This window comes from Dendrobates tinctorius, unplaced genomic scaffold (assembly GCF_039654945.1).
Source record: "Dendrobates tinctorius isolate UK_male_01 unplaced genomic scaffold, ASM3965494v1 ptg000120l, whole genome shotgun sequence".
Taxonomy (NCBI): Eukaryota; Metazoa; Chordata; class Amphibia; order Anura; family Dendrobatidae; genus Dendrobates; species Dendrobates tinctorius.
The window spans coordinates 257122-278097 of record NW_027361788.1 but is presented as its reverse complement, the minus strand read 5'-3'; the positions used below and the strand labels follow the sequence as shown (position 1 = coordinate 278097).

Genomic DNA, 20976 nt, shown 5'->3' with positions numbered 1-20976 from the left:
CCAGGGAATGTACATAGAGCGCTGTGTTTTATACACATGGATGGACTGTTTGCTCCACAGAAATCCAGGACACATTTCTGCTGATTGATGACCTGTTCTGATCCAGACTTTACATGAAAAGACCGTCAGTAACTTTGCAGGCTCCATCAAAATGGCTGCTCACTGTGTTCCTAGATGTCATCCTCTCTTTTCCCTTAGCAAACACCCAGAAGGGGAGGAGAGGACATCACACACATGTCAGCAGACTCCGCCCATATTTACTCCAGTGCAGTAATGTGAGCTAGTTGCAAATCCCTATATTCATCTTGGACCACTGGCTCCAGAGCGCCTGTGACAATCCTTTCAACACAAAGTCGATTCCTTTGAACAGAAGAAAACCCTGTACTTCTCCGCCTATGTGTACACGAATCCTAGACTAGGTAGATCGCTGCTGTAATTACCTGTTCACAACAGGAGTGCATACTTCAATGGGGATTAAAGTGTCAGCTCTCTTATCACTTCCCCAGTTATAATTAATCCCATATGGTCAAAGTGACGGTGATATGTCCCCTCTCCGGAGAGGTCTTTATGGATTTTACAATTTTTCTCTATGACATACAGTCACAAATCAGAACATGCAGAGTCAGACTGACAAGAAGTATAGGAGTACCTGCTTGTAATCTCCAATGATGGAGCTATTCTTCTTTATCTCAGATTCTGCCTTATCAAGTTCTCTCCGACACATTTCCTTTAACTGCAATATAAGATTAAAGACAATAGAAGTAAGAATTCAGGTTGCAATTGGAATTACTAGGTTAACCGAAGGATTTCCGTTGTATTCGACTTTAATTCCTCTTTTATTTGGTTTCAATGGAATCCATTAATCAAATTATTGGCTGATCTGACCTCATCTAATTTCGTTAGCCATACATTGAAGAAGTCTATGTACAATCTGAACGTAAGTGACAGTAAATGGAAATTAAACAGACCTTTGAATTTCACAGTTCTCAAGAGTGGTGAAAAACCTGGATACAATGCACAGATATATATATATCGGACAGTCTTCGGGAGAGCAGAGGATCTTTTACTTTATATGGATCATAAAGATACAGACCCATCTACAAAAACATATATATTTTTTTTTCAATATCAGACAGGAGTTAGGAAGTTCTGGGTCATGCCAGCCCCCCCACTAGGTGATAACCCACCTGCTTTCACAGACCTACCTTACCATATTCCAGCACTATTCAGGTTTACCAGGAGCTGTCTTTTCTGCGGTGCATATAGAGATGCTGTAAGAGACATGTGCAACTTGCCTAGCCGCCCAGCTAGATTCCACCTGACACTCAGTAGCGTTGCTCAGCTGACTTAGTTTGGCAGCCAATCAGATCCCGATGCCCTACTTAAAGGGGTTGGCAACTTCATTTTATTAATGTACCAATGGACTCATGGTGAAGAAAACATACAAAACACATAATGCAATGCTGGTCTGGTAGTGGAATATGTTCACCGCGGGTCTTCTGACTTCCTCTGTCAGTTGGGAGCATCAGGATACCATGGCAGCCAGCAGGGAGTGCTCGTGTCCATTGCCGCCATCACTTGACATCACTCGCTGGAAGAGGATGCCAGGAGAGCAGTGGAGAACACTCAAGAGTATAGAGAGTAGTGCCAGTCTGGTAGGTATGTGTTTAGTTTGCTTTTGATCTCTCACCATCACCAATTAGCCTTTTGTACATTTATAAAATGTAAAGAACAACCCAATTAACCTTCCCTATCTGTAAAGTAGAGGAACAGATGTTGTGTTCGATGTACTACTCTAGTGCCCTCATCAGACAGCATGTCTGGAGTTCTGACCTGGCCCCCCCTGACCAGGCCTCCTTCCCTGACCAGACTTCTGGATTAATCTTTGGATGCCCTCTCTGATTTGACACAGGACTCACTATTTTCTGTTTATTTTACCCGACTTCATAATTACATAGGTTGAAAAAGACATCGGTCCATCAAGATCAACCATTATTGCCCAGTTGTACATTCACCAACGTTAATTAGTCATAACCCACAATGCCATTTGTTGTGAGAAAAGCATCCAGTCCTTCTTTAAATGATGATATAGTGTCTGCCATTACTACCTTATGCCCTGATGAAGTGAGCTGGGACTGGCTCAGGAAACGCGTTGGCAATAAAGATGCCTTGAATTCTACTACAGCAGCGCAGTCTCTTATTGCACTACCAGCCTTCTCTTTGTACCAAGTCCTTGGACCTCGTGCAGACTGCTGCAGATGTTTTATGCGATTATAGGTGTTGTGACTCTCACAACCCTATCAGGTGAGCCTAACATTTGCTGTGCACTCATCTACTTTCTATACAGACCTACGCATTGGAAGCGCCCTGTCTCCCCCTTTTCTTTTCACAACTTTTTCAACCTCTCATAGGATACATTTTTCATCCTGTGTAATAATCTTGTTGCTAATTTTTCAACATCTTTATAAAATGTGGAGCTCAAAACTGGACCCCATATCCTAGATGAGGTCTTACATGGGATGCATAGAGGGGTAGTGTTACATCCTCCAGGACAATGACCCAGATATCACTAGATTTCTGGCTCGGTCTTTGTTATTTATTCTCTGGTTTTTGGATTGCTCCACCGGTCAGCAGCTACTCTGTATAAGCAACTCGCGGTCCAGTTGACATTGATCAGATGTCTATATAAGGGTTAAAGGTGAAAACTAGCATTGTGCTGATGGTTATTACACCTCCTGTATATTTAGACAAACACAGTGGGGAGATTTTGCAGCACTGACCTACTTATAGGTAGTGGAAACTTTAGTGCCATCTTGCTGCTGTGCACCATCCCTTTCACTAACCACATAAACACGTTTACTTGCAAGTGAGGGGTGAGAACAGTCTCTCCACTGATAACCCCTTCATATACTTCAGTAGGTACAGATATGACCAAATATACATTGTGCCTGATTAACAGGTGTACTGGCACCAGAGTGAATGCGATGTGACACTTTAAACTAAGCCACACCTAAACAAACAAAAAGTAGCCCTGAAGAAATCAGACATGCCCTGTGGCACTGTGACCCTTTGGAAATGATCACCTCAGATTCAAACTAACTGGACAACAGTGAGTGTTCTTAAATAATGAGTGTCCTTGAAGAGTTAATCCGATCTCTGCCTTTACTCTTTTTTTCTGAAATTCCATTTATTTCTGAGACCTTTGCAAACAGTCATCTCTCTTTACTAAGAGGTGTGGCTTACAGGATCCTCTGGGGCATGTCTTTAGGCTGCTCCGTTACTGTGTGAGCCACGCCCCATTGTACAGACAATAAAAATTAGCACTAAATAAATTATCTATATCTCTGGAACCAAATGGCAAATTTTAAGATCCTAAAAAACAGAATAATCAGGGAATCAGTGGGAACAATATAAGAGCAAAACACTGGTAACCTTCTGACCTAGTGCCATGTCCTCTTTAGGTTTCAATTGTTACCGTATGCCATGTTGTCACCCTGTTGCTTGAGTTCCCCCTACCTGCCCAGACTCTTCTTGAAGTCGCCTTTTTTCCTCTTCGGCATCGATCAGCTTTTGCTTAGTCATTAGCAATTCTTTATTTAAGGCGTCTGCCTTTTCTTCTGCCTGTAAAAAAAACAACCCAGATAGCATTCATATTCTTTATGTGAACCATTAAAGTAGGCTCCGGTTTCTGGCTACTCAAAAATGGTTGCCTAGTGTTTTAAAATTTGGCACAGTTACTATTTCAGCTTGCTGATAGTGAATGGAAACATTCTGTGCCTTTAGGTTTGTTCATAGCAGAGTTTGACACATTGCAACAAGCTCTCTACAGTGTGAGGAGCATTGCCATTCACTCATAGGAAATACAGATCTTCAAGGTGAGGATGTAAAACACTGCGGGCCTGATTCATCATAGTTGCTATTCATTTATTGTCATGTATTATTCGCTGATTTTTTTTGTGCTAATACTTAAAAATGGAGCAAAATCATAAATTTGCTAAATTGAAAAGCTCTTTGAAAATTCTGTGGACCCCCTTCCCTCAAAAAAATGTGACATTTGAGAAAAGTTGTATTTTATATGGATAAGCAAAGTTGTAAAGGAACAATAAAAAAAAAAAAGACAAAAAAAGAACAATTAAAAAAAATGGTGTGTGATGGTGATGGGTCCCGCTGCACGGGCCGGGCTTACCCTGGAGGGGCGTGACTAAGTGGCCCCCTGGTCTGCACTAGAGTCTCTGATGGTGAGGATAGGCTTGAGCCGTTAGGGTAGCCACCACTCCAGGGCAGTATCCGGAACTGCAGCAGCAGACCAACGGATCAAGGCAGAGATATGAGATACATAGGGGGCACAGGCAGAGACCTAGTCAGCCAATCTGAGATCGAGGCAGGCAGCACAGGATCAGCATATTATGAAGCCCGGGTCAGGAGCGGGGAGATAAGATGGAAAGAGGAAACTAGCCGGATCGGTAACAGAAGAGACAACACTATAATACACTTTGACAGGATACTAGGAGACAAACTCCACTAGGAATCCAGGTTCAGGCAAGGTGTGTAGGGAAGAGCTGCCTAATATATCCACTGTTGACAGAAAATAGACCAGAGAAGCTAAACTCTGCAGGATACACAGGGGTTGAAATCCTGCAAGGTCTGGCCACATCTCCCTACAGCTAGGAGTAAATTCTCAGTAAAAGGAGGATGCAGTGTGCATAGGATACTGCAAGAAAGAGTTCAGAGTGATGGCCTGAGACCGAGAGGAGCAGAGCGGTGAGCGCAGCGAGTAAGACGGCACTGAGAAAGTGTGCGAATTATCGGCGTGACATGGTGCAACAAGTATAGAGCATAAAGCACAAATACCACTAAAAAGGTGCAAATTACTACAGAAAAGTTAAGAAATGGTATCGCTTAATTGGGGCAGTATTTAGTAAGAAATTGGATAACTTATCACTTATACAAAGATAAGACTGGAAAACATGCTTAGGCCTGTTTCACATTTCCGTTTGTTTCCATCAGTTAAAATCCGCCGTTTTGCAAAAATAAAACGGATCCGCCATTTTATTGGGAGAATCCGTTTTTTTTTCCCCATTGACTTGCATTAGCGGCAAATTTTGACGGATGGTCATCTGTTGGATCCGTTTTTTGACGGATCTGCCAAAATTTTGGCGTCCACTGACTTGAGTGGACGGACAATGAAACGTTTTTTGTCTGCACGGATCCGCTTTTTTTACACTGAGCATGTCGGGAAGAATTTGTTTGACAGAAATCTAACCCCAAATACTGTTCTGGCGGCAGAAAAAAAATTCTCTCTCTCTCCTTTTCCAGGCTGCGGTTCCTTTAAACTTCCGACTTCAGCGGATCCGTCAAAACAACGGTCCGGTGGCATACGTTGGTGCGTGTCACAATGGAAAACAGATCCGTCTTTTGTATTTTTCACGGATTGCAACTGACCAAAAAAACGTAAGTGTGAAAGAGGCCTTAAATGGAACCCGTCAGCCAAAAAAACATACAAAATGGTTAAAACCGTACATGCACTATGGCGGCCAATAAATATGGTTTTGTGCTTTGCTTTTTGCTGCCTGGATCCCTGTAATAAATGTTCCTAATAGACAGCTGCTGGTTAACCCTTACTACACAGCTTGTGACACTGAGCATATGACCGACATATCACATGAGGAGAAGGATGAGGAGCAACAGACTGCAGGAGACAAAGTGATATTCAGAAAGATTATTATAAAGGAGATACAAGCACTGAGAATGGCAAAGTTAAACTAACAAACTGTAAGGCCAACATTCACTGTTTGGAGTATGGTCCACGAAGTCCAGACCGGTCGTGGCTATCCCAACCACAACAGGCATGTTGAGTTCGGGTCGGGAGCTCCACATTAGAATGGACATTGTGGTCTCGGGCCATGAGTGCTGGATGTGTGAAAATGTGTTAAAAGTCGGAAAGCAAGTTGCTAAAAGGGTTTTTCATTCTTAACCTACAAGTCCGCACTGTACATTGTCGGGATTCTCAGGTCCCGATGCCAGAAGCAGTGGGCATGTGATTGCAAGCATGTGATTTTCATACAAGTGGTCCCGTGCCAATCTTTTCGATCATAAAGGAGACTTTGAGACACCCCCTTCTTCAGGACCAGCAGGGATCTCCGCAGATGTCCCCCCACAAGTATTACATTTATTAGCCATCCTGCAGATAAGTGATTAATGTCTTTATGGTCCAACTTCTTTAAGGCCCAAAGGGGCGGCCAGACCACTTACAATTAAAAAAAGAAAACCCTACTCAGGATGGTGTAAATTAATAAAAGAAAAAATAGTCACCTTACTGCCCCCTCCTTCCACTACTCCCCTTCTCATGCTTCCGACCCCAACTGTACAAATTAGTAACGGATGCAGCCAATCACCGGCTGCAGTGGTGAGGGGTCACTAGTCAGGTATTGCATTGTATGGAGCCTTTTCTGAAAGATTAGATGATTAGGGAAGGCATAGGAATAACTATGGAGCCATCACCAGCTATGAGGTGGCATAAGAGTCATTAATTAAAGCAACGACAAAGGGTCTTGAAAAACGCAGAACCAAAATGTTATGAACCAAATATGATCAGATGATGCAGTAGGCTGTAGCGTAGTGGTCTTCAACCTTTGGTTATCTGACAGTTGAGAAACCTCCTCACCACATGATTGGAGTTTTATTTTTTACAGCAGCTTGATGACAAAAATTTGGAGACCACTGACTGCTCAGAGCAGACCATGCCTTTCAAGAATTTCCCAATCAAAACTTTACTCATATATCCTCTACAGCAGGACGTCAGAACATACAAAGGATGTTGTGCGGCCCATAGCGCAGTCCAGGAGACGCTGCTCCCTTCTTCCTATGTTCAAATGTAGTCATTTCTTTAAGATGCAAATACATCTGAACACTGCGGCACCGGGACTGAGGAGCGCATGTCAGCCCCGTCTCTGATGTGACAAGGTCAGCACGCTGCTGACATCACAATGCTGCCGGCACTTTAGCCCCAAAGTACCACAGAGGGGGAAGAGAAAGCGCGGCCGAAGTAAGCGCTTCATGAAGGAGCCAAACCTCAAACGCCTTATTACTGTGGATGATGGTGGAGGGGATTAATGTTACAGTGAGGGCACATAAAGGGGGTGACAATTGTTAAAGGGGGCACAGTTTTATAAGAGGGGCAGTGTGTGGGAGGAATATTTTGCAGAGGTCCAGTGTGGGGGGGGGATATTTTGCAGAGGGGCAGTGTGCAGGGGATATTTTGCAGAGGGGCAGTGTGCAGGGGATATTTTGCAGAGGGGCAGTGTGCAGGGGATATTTTGCAGAGGGGCAGTGTGCAGGGGATATTTTGCAGAGGGGCAGTGTGCAGGGGATATTTTGCAGAGGGGCAGTGTGCAGGGGATATTTTGCAGAGGGGCAGTGTGCAGGGGATATTTTGCAGAGGGGCAGTGTGCAGGGGATATTTTGCAGAGGGGCAGTGTGCAGGGGATATTTTGCAGAGGGGCAGTGTGCAGGGGATATTTTGCAGAGGGGCAGTGTGCAGGGGATATTTTGCAGAGGGGCAGTGTGCAGGGGATATTTTGCAGAGGGGCAGTGTGCAGGGGATATTTTGCAGAGGGGCAGTGTGCAGGAGATATTTTGCAGAGGGGCAGTGTGCAGGAGATATTTTGCAGAGGGGCAGTGTGCAGGAGATATTTTGCAGAGGGATGGTGCGCAGGAGATATTTTGCAGAGGGGCAGTGTGTATGGGGGATATTTTGCAGAAGGGCTGAGTGCATGGGGGATAATTTGCAGAGGGGCAGTGTGCAGGGGGTATTTTGCAGAGGGACAGTGTGCGGGAGGGGAATTTTGGGGAGGGGGCAGTATAGGAGGGATATTTTGCGGCGGGGCAGTATAGGAGGGATATTTTGCGGAGGGGCAGTGTAGGAGGGATATTTTGCGGAGGAAACAGAGGGAATTATTTATTCAGGGGCATTGCATAGGAGAGCTTTTTATTTTGGGGAATAATGATACTTTTATTATCAAGGGCACCGCGACAGGAAGTGTTGCGGAAGGTGGAGAAGAGGGAAGTCTGAAGAGATGAACTATGGGTGTGAAGTTTCATCATGGCATCTGTGCTACAAGGAGATAAAAGGGATGGGAACGAGTCGAATCAGAGAAAATGTCACCTGGGTGAAAATAATTTCTATTTGTTATGCTGCCTGCGTCTCATCAGTGCTATGATTCCTGTATGGTTCACAGTCTGATGATGACTTAAGTCTCAATATCTCCTTAACATTGTTAAAGTAAAGACATACTGGGAGCTGTAGGTTCATGCGATACAAATGTATATGGGGCTGACCTGATATTGCAATTGATCGCTGTACTAAGCTTGGTGATTTATTCATGTACTGACAAAGGTTTTGACACTGCATTCGTGTACTGACGGTAACTCTGATCCTGAACCATGTGGCAATTCAAAACGTGCTTGATGGCTATGTTAAAACTTAAAAATCCTCAAAACTTACAGTTTTGAGCTTATGATGATGATTTTGCGAGATTTTGCTCAGCTTTTGTTCCAAAAGCTCAGTGTAAGGTTGTAAGTTAGCATATGTTGACACTTTTTGGAGCAGAAACTGTGCAGAATGCCTACAAATCCTTCTTAAATACTTAAAACTTGGTTCTGGTGATGTATTAACGTTAGTTATGGTGATATGTTCATGTTAGTACCCCTTTACATTTTTTCCGGCCCTTTGGATTGGTTCAGTATGGCATTCTGGCCCTTGGACCAAAAAATGTTCTACAGAATATTGGTCTATATAAGAGATAAATCATTAGACTAATAAGTCTACTGTGCAATAACATTTCTATTTTGGAAGAGAGACATACAGGTGTCATCTGGCTGGTCAGACAGACAAAGACATTTCTTACATTATCCAAGTCCTTCCGCAAGGCGATCTTACTGGTAACCAGTTCATGAGCTAAGTCATCATTTTCCTGCTCCAGCCTCATATTTGCCTCTTGGAGTCGTCTGTTTTCACGCTAAAAAAAAAAAAAAAAAAAGTTTGGATTTGCCAATTATCTAAATCTTTAGGTATACGTACAGGAACATCTTTTAGGTCATGTCTCCCTAGCACACACAGGCTTTTGGGGTAAAAAGATTAATCTAATTATTACCAAGGTTTGCATGAAGTTAACCTGAAGAAACATTATCCAAGGGTACATATTAACAGCCCCAGGCACAGAGCAGTGGAGTAAGTAACATGCAGACAAGATTTACCTATTGCCTATAGAAATAGTGTGTATAGTGACAAGGTCTTCTATTAGGCCTATTCATCGACTCGTACTATAGATTCACATCTGACGGTTACAACAGCAGACAAACTTATTTTCTTCTTAAATACTTAAAGCTTAAAGGTTAGTTTGCAGCATTTTCTGCATGATCCTGGAGCCCATTGGGAGAAATCTTGCAGAGAACTAGGGGTTAATCTACTGCAAATCAGTTACATCTTTGTCTTTTGTCCAACTGAAGCCCGTTACCTTAGCTAAGGGGGTTGAAATAGGGGGAGGCTTCTGCTGCAGCCATTTGACAAGCTGGCCATATATATTAGATGGATGTCAGCTGAATGATGCTGCGGCTGATAGCCAACTCTTCCATACGCAAGAACGCTCGCTTGGCCAGGTGCTCCTGTGCTCTGTATGAGAACACGTCAGCTCGTGGCTTAACTCTGGGAGACTAATGTGATAGGCAGTCCAAAACCAGACATACGTTATGGACAGCTCTCCCAAACATCAGTTCGCTGGTGTCTCCATACCCATTAGACCGTCATCCAAACCTGTCAATATCGGTGGGCTCGGCCGACACTTGTCTAATGTGTATAGGGAGGGGGGGGGGGGCTTTACTGTCACAGTCAGGATATTGAAGAGAACTCCATGATAAACATGGAAAAGACTGTAATGAGACAAAATCGGATCAAAGGAAGAAAAAAAAACAGAAAAATTTAAAGTAGGAAGAGCCGGAACATTTTTTTGAATTTTTTTTTTTTTTTTTTTTATCTGTTAACATTCTTTTATTGGAAATAAATAAGAATTTGACATACATTAAATATAACATTCCAAACAACTATATATATTTTTCCTACAGTGTGTCCATGTTGAGCTGCTGCTTAAATCTTAGGGCTCTGGAAAATGTATCCAACCTCCGAGGACTGACTGAGCCTTCACTGCATATCAATAGGGTAATCGCACTCTGGTTCGCGAGTATAAAAGTATAATAAACAAGGGGGTGTAATAGGGACAAAAAGAAGAAAAACATCAATATAAAACGTATAAAACACAGTATTACTCACCTCAAACCTTTCAACCGGGTCTTCCTGTTGGGCTTGCTGCTCTCTCATCATTTGATATTCACGTTCGTATTTTTTGAGCTTTTTCTGACTGATCTAAAATGTAAAAGGGAAAAATTATTACTAGGCAGATTCTCAGGGAGATCTATGTCCGGCCCATAGATCTTAACAGATCATTTGCATATTAAAAATGTGGATTTCTCACGAAAAAGACAATCATCAGCTTAATCTTGTTTAAATTAAAAAAACTGAACTTTACATACCAAGTATTTCTCCAGCGCTGCCTCTCATCTGCTGCTGTTTGCGTTATTTACAAACTGCAATGATGATATCACCACTACAGCAGATGTGACCACTGCAGCCAATCATTGGCCTCAGCGGCTCTGGAAATCTGATAAAAATCTGAATAATTTTGTAATCTGTATGCTGGCAAACAAATCTTTCCAGGCAGATAAAATTCTGGCACCAGTGTTGTTCAACATTTTTATAAATGATCTAGATAAGGGAACTGAAGGTAAACTAATCAAATTTGCAGACGCTGTAAAGCTAGGAGGGATAGCCAACACTAGAGAAGCAAAGGATTCAGAAGGATCTAGATAAGCTTCAACAATGGGCAGCGACCAATAGAATGGTATTTAAGAGGGAGAAATGAAAGATTATACATTTTTGCAAGAAAAATGAAAATTACATCTACAGAATGGGAGGAATAGAACTAAGCAACAGCATTTGTGAAAAAGACTTACTACTAGATCACAGACTGCACATGAGTCAACAGTGTGATGCAGCAGCAAAAAAAGAAACGGTTCTGGGATGTATTAAGAGTATGGATGAGCGGACTACGTGGATGTTCGGGTTCGGCGGGTTTGATGAACCTACAGTTAAAAGTTTGATTCAGGACCGAATTTGACCACAAATCCAAACCCAACAGAAGTCAATGGGGACCCAAACTGGCTGTAAATTGGTCATAGTAAAGTCTAAGGGGCTGCAAAAGGAAACTAAATGGGGGTAAAAGCAGGACAATTGTCCTGCAAACAAATGTGGATAGAAAAGGACTTAAAATAACATAGAATTAAAAAAAAAAACATATAATCTTGAACCAGGAGGCAAAGGTCCAAGTGGAGCAGGAGATTCAGGAGTAGATGGAGGTGAAAGAGGCGGAGAAGGAGGAGGTAGCCAACATTGCTTTTTTTTTTTTATTGATTTTTGGGGGGTACTCTGAAAACTTGCAGTGTAATAATCTGCCTACAACTCTCTCTGTATACAGGCCGTGTAAAACTCTGAAATTTTGGGAGTTGAAAACAATGAGGAGAGCATCAAATAGGAGACGTGGTGGTGTTGCTGGTGATGTAGCTGCTGCAGGGAGAGAGAGGGCATGGTCGATCTGTGTCTGCTACACACCCAAATGAAACAACTTCTTCTGGTGCACGCAGGCATCAGGACGTTCTGTGTAATTTCGTAGGCCCGAATAACACTGGATGAATGGTGAGGACAGAACAAGTAGAGGTGGTTTTACATTGGTTGGCTGAGAGTGCCTTCAGCCAATTTGCTTTGCCTTGCAGCTCGTTCCGTGCAGAAATCGCAGATTTGGCACCTGCAGTCCATGGGCATCTGTCTTCCATCTCACCCTCTCAAAAATCAGGCAAGCAATCTGAGCCCCAAGTCATGCAGAAATCACTTTTGGTTGACTGCTTGCAGTGGTTCCATGGACCATCTACCTGGCCCTGCCCCCACAGTTCAAAGAGATTGAGTGCACTGATGGCCAACCACTAGTTGTATTGGAGTAAGTGTACGATGATGCTCATGACAGAAACATAGGTGGTAACTGCTGCAGCTTCCTGCTGTGTGCACACTGGAAAGGAGGGCAGAGGTGAGCACTGGGTGGAACATCATGCTGGGGATTATTGTTATTTATTTTTAGAGCACCATTGATTCCCTGATCTGTACATGAGGAGGGGTTATATACAAATCACAAATAGAAATTTCAAAAAAACAATTAATTTTCACAGACAAGTACAGAGAGAAGAGGACCTGGCCCCTGGCGGCCTCACATTCTATAGGATGATGGGGAAGGAGGCAGTGGTCCAGGGGCAGCAGCAGCTCTGGTGTTGGTGAGGTGGCAGCAGGGTCATTGCAGGCTGTAAGCTAATAATAATAGCAAATGCCTCCAATTAGAAATGTAGTATAGTTCTCCTGATGCGCTACGTCGTTTACCCCAGGGCATTGCAGTAGTTTAGATATCCATGGTTACGACGACCACTAGTAACTAACTCAGTATATGAGTGGTGGTAGCCATGGATACCTAAGCTACTGAAATGCCCTGCACATGGGAGTAAGCGACTGAATCGGGAGAACTATACTACACTTCTAATTGGAGGTATTTGCCAATATTATTTTGCCTACTACATATTGGGATAGGATCTTGGCAATGGGAATATCCCTTTACCCCTAAGGGCTTCTTTTTATCCACGTCAATCCAGCCTACTTGACTTCATGTTAAACATTAAAGATCATTCCTAATCAAGACACCCCATATTAGATTGAAAACTGCCCACTGGTGAGCAAAACGTGGTCAATTTGGCTTTAAAACCAACCTTTGACGAGGCATTATGGCATGTGCACACTACATCTTTTTTTTCAGGTGGATTCTGCCTAAAAAAGCAATGAAAAACTGCAGCAAAAGAATGAACATAATATGCAGCAATATAAAAACAATACAGCTGCGCACATATTCATTTTTGTCACTTTTTTTTTTTAACCGCTTCAAAGTTCTGAAACCGTGAAGTGGTTAAAGGAAGCAGGATGATCATTTTTTGGGCGGATTCCGCTAGGAAATGGTCCACTTGTTAGAATTTAAATGTGGGGGAAAAAAAAAAAAAAAAAGACACCATCCGGCGTCTTAAAGACGTTGTGTGTACATACCCTTAGTGCCAGGGGACGATATACACTAACCTACGATGGACGGCTCGGAACGGCCAGGTTTATCAGAAGCACAGCTGCTCTTCAATGCTAATCAAAGGGAATTCTAAGCAGCAGACCCCCCGATGTAGAAAGTCTAGCATTATGAACAGGGACAGCAATCTAGCAATACAAAACCCTTCATATTATAAATAGTAATTTACATCAAAGAATAGCAATAATAATTATTAAAAAAAGTAACAGCAAAAAATTAAATCTAAAGTTTAAAAAATGTTTGTACACTATTGTCCCGGGGCGTCATCAGCGATGTAACTCGCAACATAGATCTCGGTGCAGGCCTACGAAGACGGGCCTGACGTGTGGTCACTGACGTCCTGGAAAGGGTCCATACTGCTCTAATCGACAGGACTTTTCACAGAAGCTTGTGAAAAAGTCCGATAACTAAGAAAAAGGAGCCGCAATCGCACAGATAAGAGGCAGAAAGGAGTAATCTGCAGGATACTTACACCCGTGAGTCAGCAAAGAGGATCCGCTGCAGAATGCAGCTTTCCCCAGGCATGCTGAGAGAACAGACAGGATATCCTTGGATAGAAACAAAACCTCTTGCATTATTAACCACTTTCCAGAACAGCAGGCCTCACTAACAGTGTGCATGGAGCATAGCGCTAAGCGGACAATTACAGATACTGATCGCAGGGCAGAGTTAAATGCTGAACGCAGAGAAGCACAGACCGGCCATTAGAGGCGATCCTTGCCAAACCACCATAATGCAAAGACAGAAACATTTCCCACAGATCTCTATGATTTCTGGTGACTCTGCAATGTTGATTCTCTATTTATTACCAAGAATTGGATTTTTGTCTTAATTTGTCAGCGTGGTTAGAAAGTGGCGCGTACTGACAAGCAAAGCAAATTGCAAGAACGAAGCCCCGACTCCCTATTCTTCCTTACAGCCTTATGATTGAATGGGAGAGAGTGTTTTGTTATGTAATCTGAGGGCATCATGATGTAGAGGCAGAGACCCTGATTCCAGCAATGTGTCACTTACTGGGCTGTGTGTCTCTGTTTCAATAAAATCAATGATTTATCAGGAGGAGGCTAGCATTACAGGACTAGGTATCTGGTGCCTCCTAGTCAACTGCTCTGTGTAAACATGCCTCGACCACTAATTAGAAGCATACTGCCTATGCACAGTGCACACAGAAAGCTGCCAATGAGTGATGTGGCTGTGTTGTACAATTCTCAGTATTTGAGCTCTGCTAGATCTGCAGCAGAGAAACACTGGTATTACGTACCTGGTAATGTGTTTTTTCATGAGACATGACGGCACCACGAGAGAGGGGATCCGCCCTACGAGGACAGGAAACCTTCAAGATAAAAGGGGCGGCTCCTCTCTCCGCATCAGTTGTTTTACAGAGCACGAGAGGAACTCCGCAGGTTAGTGTACACATAAATAATACCTATTTTACACTGCTAAATTTCCAACACCAAGGAGTGTATAATACTAACAAAAAACACCCAACTAATGACGTGATCAAATAGGGCGGGAATATAAGGGTGCCGTCATGTCTCATGAAAAAACACATTACCAGGTACGTAATACCCGTGTTTTTCCATGGTACATGACGGCACCACGAGAGAGTTACAGAGATTTGTATTCTCTTTAGGGGGGGGATCACTGCCTGTAACACTCTTCTCCCAAATGTGAGATCAGAGGTAGCAGATAGGTCTAATCTGTAATGTCTGAAAAAGGTAGATGGAGAGGACCAAGTGGCCGCCTTACAGATTTGGTCGATGGAGGCGTCCGCTTTCTCCGCCCAGGATGTTGCCATGGCCCTCGTGGAGTGGGCTTTTAGGCCCTCTGGAACAGCCCTGCCTGCACTACTATATGCTAGTATGATGGCCTCTCTCACCCATCTAGCTATAGTTTGCTTAGAGGCTTTAAGGCCTTTCCTTGCTCCCTGATACGAGACAAATAAGGCCCTCTGTTTCCGCCATGGTTTTGTCCCCTCTAAATACATCTCCTAACATCTAAGCAATGTAATCTCTCTTCCTTTTTGTTACCGGGGTTAGGACAAAAGGATGGCAAGATTATTTCCTGAGCTCTGTGGAATTTCGACACTACCTTAGGGAGGTATGCTGGATCTAATCTCAACACGACTCTATCGTCCATAACCTGAGTGTATGGTGGATCTGCTGATAGTGCGTGTAAGTCCCCAACCCTACGTGCCGATGTGAGCGCTACTAACAAGGCTGTTTTTAAAGTTAACACTTTATCTGATGTTGCGTTTATTGGTTCAAACGGACTTTCCGTTAGCGATGATAGGACTAAATTTAGATCCCAGGGAGGAGGTTTAGGAGATGGGACAGAGTCAGCTCTAGTGCAGGCCCGGATAAATCTGGCGACCCATCTATCGCTTGCCAGGTCATAGTTAAATAATGCTGCCAGGGCTGAAACGTGTACTTTCAGGGTGCTGACCGCTAAGCCCAAGTCTAAACCCCTTTGTAGGAATTCTAGCACTGCCCTCACAGGCACTTCCCCCTCCTGTATAGGGCCTGAGGTGGACAAAAATTTCCTCCATATTCTCCCATATATTTTTGTAGTCACTGGCTTTCTGCTACTGATTAGGGTGGAAATCAATCTCGCTGAAAAACCTTTCTTCTCTAATAGTGACCTTTCAAATTCCAGGCTGTCAAATGCAGCCTGGAATTCGGAGGATGATTGAAGAGACCCTGTGTTAGGAGGTCGTGATCCTCTGGGAGCACCCATGGGTCTGTCACTGACATCACTCTCAGCCAATAGAACCACGGCCTTTTTGGCCAAAAGGGAGCTATCATAATTACTCAGGCTTGGTCCTCCCTGATCTTTTTCAGGACTAATGGAATGAGGCATATCGGAGGGAATGCGTACAGGAGACCTGATGTCCATTTCATTCTGAAGGCGTCTACCGCCAGTGGCATGTCTGCTGGTCTTAGGGAGCAGAATTTTTGAACTTTTCTGTTGGCTTTTGAGGCGAAGAGGTCTATTATGGGTTTTCCCCACCTCTGCACAATTTGTTGAAAAATGGACTCTTTTAGGCACCATTCTCCTTGCTTTAAGTGGTTCCTGCTCAGAAAGTCCGCTTTCAGGTTGTCCGCGCCTCGGATATGCAGGGCCGATAATGAGAGGAACTGATGTTCCGCCAGAGTCAGGATTCTTTTTGCTATTCCCATTAACGATCGAGAACGGGTGCCCCCTTGATGGTTTACGTATGCAACTGCTGTACGATTGTCCGATAGGACTTTCACATGATGTCCTCTCAGGTGTGTCAGTAATCCTTCCAGCGCTCTTTCGATGGCTAGCAGCTCCCACTCGTTTGAGGACAGATCTTTTTCCTCCCGAGCCCAAGGATCTTGGAGCCACAGGGTGTCTAGATGGGCTCCCCAGCCCCAGGGACTGGCATCTGTCGTGACTACTCTGGAGGCTGCATATGTCCAGGGTACTCCCCTCGGAGCGGACTCTATCTGTAACCACCATTTTAGCGACTGGAGTACAGGATCCGGGATGGTGAGCTTTTGTTCCAACTGCCCCTGAAGCGTCAGATCGCTTTGTAACACACACCACTGAAGTTCCCTTGTGTGAAATTGGGCCCATTTTACCGCTGGTATGCAGGAGGATAGGGACCCCAACACTGACATGGCTTTCCCCAGAGTCATTGTTGGCTTTCCTAATGTTGTTCTGATTAGGTTTTTGATTTTCTCTTCTTTCTCCTCTGGGAGGCGACACTCCTGTATTACCGAGTCTATTGTTAGGCCCAAAAAATTCTGGACCATCGTTGGCTCCAACCTGGATTTTTTGAAGTCCAGTTGCCAACCCAGAGTCTGAAGAGTCTCTATCACTGTCTTGACTTGTTCCTGACAGTGAGCGAAATCTTTCCCCACTATCAAGAAGTCTTCCAGATATGGTATTACTAGAGCGTCTTTTTCTCTGAGATGTGCCGTGACCTCCGCAATTAACTTCGTGAAGACCCGGGGGGCTGTTGCTACCCCAAAGGGCAGAGCCTTGTACTGAAAATGATGCCACTGAGAGTTTATCTGGACTGCCACCCTGAGATATTTGCGGTCTCGCTGCCGGATCGGGACATGATAGTAAGCGTCCTTGAGATCCAGGACCGACATGTAACACCGAGGGAAAAGGAGTTTCACTGTAGATCTTATCGTCTCCATCTTGAATGATGGGACTACTAGATACTTGTTGAGGCCTTTCAAATTTACAATCGTCCTCCAGGAATCGTCTGGTTTCTTTATCAGAAATAGGGGGGAGTAAAAGCCTTCCTTCTTTTCTTCTTCTGGAACTTCTTCCAGTACGAGTTTTTGTATAAGCAATAATACTTCCTCTTCCAAACTCTTTTGTCTTTCTTGGGATGATTGTACCGGAGTTTGAATGAATTTCTGTGGTGGCCAGTGGTGGAATTAACTCCAGACCTGACCCTACTATCTGTCGGATCCAGGTGCTGGATGAGATCCTTTCCCAGGCTGGGAGGAAGTGAGAGAGCCTTCCCCCCACCTGAGAAGGACCGTCACTGGGCGGGTTTTTTGGCTTCTCTAGGGGGCTTACTGAAATAGAAGCTTCTCCCTCCTCTGTATCGCCTGTCAGAATTATTTCTGTCACGATCTTTAAATTGTTGCCTTCTAAATTTTCGGCCCCTCTGAAAGGAGCGCCGAAAGGCTTGAAACGGTTGTTTCGGAAAATTCTTTTTGGTATCACTCGCTTTTTCCAACACTTCATCCAATGCCGGACCGAATAAGAAATTTCCCTCACATGGTAGAGAGCAAAGTTTCATTTTTGCCTGGGTGTCCCCCGGCCAGCATTTGAGCCACACCGCACGCCTTCCTACATTGGTTAAGGCTGCTGACTTTGACGCTAGCCTGGCCGAATCTGCTGACGCCTCTGCGAGAAAATCTGCCGCCGCTCTAATAGCCGGTAATGCTTCCAGAATCGTCTCTCTGGGAACTCCTTGTTCTAATTGATCCTCCAAGTTGTCTATCCATATCTTCAGGGACCTAGCCACACAAGTGGCTGCGATGGCGGGTCTTAGTGCGCCAGCCGAGGTTTCCCAGGCTGCTTTAAGGCAATTGTCCGCCTTTCGGTCCAGCGGCTCTTTTAGAAACCCTAAGTCCTCAAAGGGTAGGGAGGATTTTCTGGCGACCTTTGATATCGCTACATCAATTTTAGGGGCTCTATCCCAGGATGAGGATGCCTCTTCCTCAAAGGGGTATCTCCTCTTCAGGGAATTCGTTATCTGGGACTTCCTTTCTGGCTTTTCCCATTCGCGTTTTATGAGTGCTTTTAGTTGCTCATTAACAGGGAAGGTCTTACGTTTTTTCTTTTGCAGTCCGCTGAACATGAGATCTTGGGCTGTCTTTTTTGTCCGTTCTTCTACTAGCCCCATGGTAGATCTAACTGCTTTAATGAGTTCATCCGTAGTTTCTACTGGAAACGTATCTTCCCCGTCCGAGCTACTTCCTGAATACTGTGACTTATCTGAGTCGTCCTCTGACCCTATAGAGTCTTGTTGAGAGACCCCTGAGGGGCTTGATCTCCTAGTTTTCCTCTCTGTATCTACAGTTTGTTTGCTCTTACTGACTTGGAAACTTCTGTCTGAATTATGGCCCTCAGACTATCCGAAAATGAGGGTGTCTCCTCTGCTATGGTCTTGTTAATGCACTCCTGGCATAACTTTTTGTTCCAGGCTGCTTCTACGGGACTTTTACATAAAGCACATTCTTTATTTTTTGACTTCCCTCTACATTTCTTAGGGACCTCCTATACTCCACCCCGTCAATGTATATAAGAGGAGGAGGAGAGGGAAAGAGAGGAGAAAGAGAGAAAGAGAACAGACATTAGATTACTGGACTTTCTCGAAGTTCACTCACCACTCGGACGCTTCATAGAACGGGTACCGGATCTGGAGGTTGGCTGGTCCTTTCACTGTCTCCCAACGAGACTATGGACCCCTCTTTCCTGCGGTGACGATCCGCCCGTGCGCTGCCCGAGTGGCTCACACTCCTGCTGCGGCGTGTCTTTGCTTTCTCCTCTGAGCACGACCTCCTCTCCTTTGCTTCCTGGCGCGGTTGCACATGCTCTGGCGAAAGGCTCTCCATTATGCTGCTTGTGGCTGCAAGTAGTCACCTCACTCAAAATTGGTGCTGTGACGCCTGCTCGCCTTTCCTGGCGATCCTAAATAGCACCTTTTTTTTTTTTTTTTTTTTTTGTCACCTGCCTTGCACCTGTCCGCTTGCCATGTGGACGCGTGCGCGCCCCCTGCCTCTGCGTGCCCCCCCCCCGGACCGTGCACACTTCCTGCTTCTCCCAGGCCCCGCGGTGCTGTGCGCGCCGCTCCACTTCCGGGTCGCGCGCAACCACTTCCGGTTCGTCGGCCATCATGCGCGCTCCCAACGCGCACCCCTCCCGATGCGGCCAGACGAACCCGGGCCGGGTGAGCGCTTGGGCGCTGCCTGTTTCGGGGCCCCCCCAGACACTCCTTACCCGCCGATGGACCTGGAACAGCCCCACATCAGCTGCTTGAATCACATCTATGACTGCAGGTACGCTGCGGGGTCCGGTGTCTGGGCTTCGACAGGGAGGGTCACTGTCAGTGGCCTCCGAGGAGCTCTTCTGCCCGGGCACCGAAGTGTCTCCTGGGCTGCATGGCCACTGTACGTCAACAGGGAGGGAACACTACAAGTGGCCTTCATGGACCTGCTTTGTATGCCGCCATCTTGGAGGGTCCACCGCCAAGGTACTCCGCTTCGCCTGGGCATCTGCCCGGCTGTGGCCATGCCTTCGCTCAGGGGGGACATAGGCATATATGGCCCCCGAGGCGACTACCGGTACCTGGTGTCGGGTGTAGCAAACCCATGCCTGCCATTAATCACCCGACCCAGGTCCAGGCATCCTCTTCTTCGGAATCTTCAAAGAGGCTTTCATCTTGAGGGTTCCCCGTCGAGGACAGGAAACCAACTGATGCGGAGAGAGGAGCCGCCCCTTTTATCTTGAAGGTTTCCTGTCCTCGTAGGGCGGATCCCCTCTCTCGTGGTGCCGTCATGTACCATGGAAAAAACGGTGATTGTTATCAAAATAACAACAGGCAGGATCAATACTGAATCATATACTTTGCTGCACACATTCTTGTCAATTAAAGCAGCAATAATTGCCTTTAGCAGCAGTGAGAATTTGTAATAGGACAGTGAACAAAACATCAAGTTTATTTACACCCATGAGCACTTAAGGAGCCATGTTTAGCTCCTTTCATATTCTTCTATCCAATTTAAGAAACTCTAGAAACTCCCCCAGAACTTGCATGGTAGTGAGAGATGAACAATAAGCTTATAGTTTAACTCCGATCAAGGTGTTTTTCTTTTTCTTTTTTAGGGTAGCCACGACCCAACTACTTGTTGGAGCTGGGTAAAATGGCGTGAAAACACCAAAAATTGCTAATTTTTTTTAACAACTCGTTATACGAATATTTTGTCATTCCTCAAAGCTTTTATGCCAGAATTCTGCCATAAAAGCTTTGACGAATTGGGGACAATAGGGCCGATACAAAGTGACTGACGTAGCGCACGTTCCCTCTACGCCAAGAGACCCCGCCAACCCTGGGCGTACAATAAGAAAAGCTTGCACTCCCCGCACAATCACCATTACGGCAATGTCTTCTTGCACTCGTTTGACATGGTTCTGTTACATGAGCGCTGCA

At 44.9% G+C, this 20976-nt stretch overlaps 1 protein-coding gene across 3 annotated transcripts in view; it reads right to left on the bottom strand.

Annotated features, from left to right (window-relative positions):
* RABGAP1 (RAB GTPase activating protein 1) overlaps positions 1-20976 on the bottom strand; it is a 263850-nt gene that overhangs the window by 56893 nt on the left and 185981 nt on the right. For all 3 annotated transcript variants that reach the window (XM_073590685.1, XM_073590687.1, XM_073590686.1), the window contains exons 20-23: positions 10325-10417; positions 8907-9017; positions 3517-3621; positions 650-733 (exon numbers count right to left, since the gene is read on the bottom strand). In XM_073590685.1, coding sequence (XP_073446786.1) covers positions 650-733; positions 3517-3621; positions 8907-9017; positions 10325-10417 — 393 coding nt within the window. The remainder of the gene's footprint in view (positions 1-649; positions 734-3516; positions 3622-8906; positions 9018-10324; positions 10418-20976) is intronic.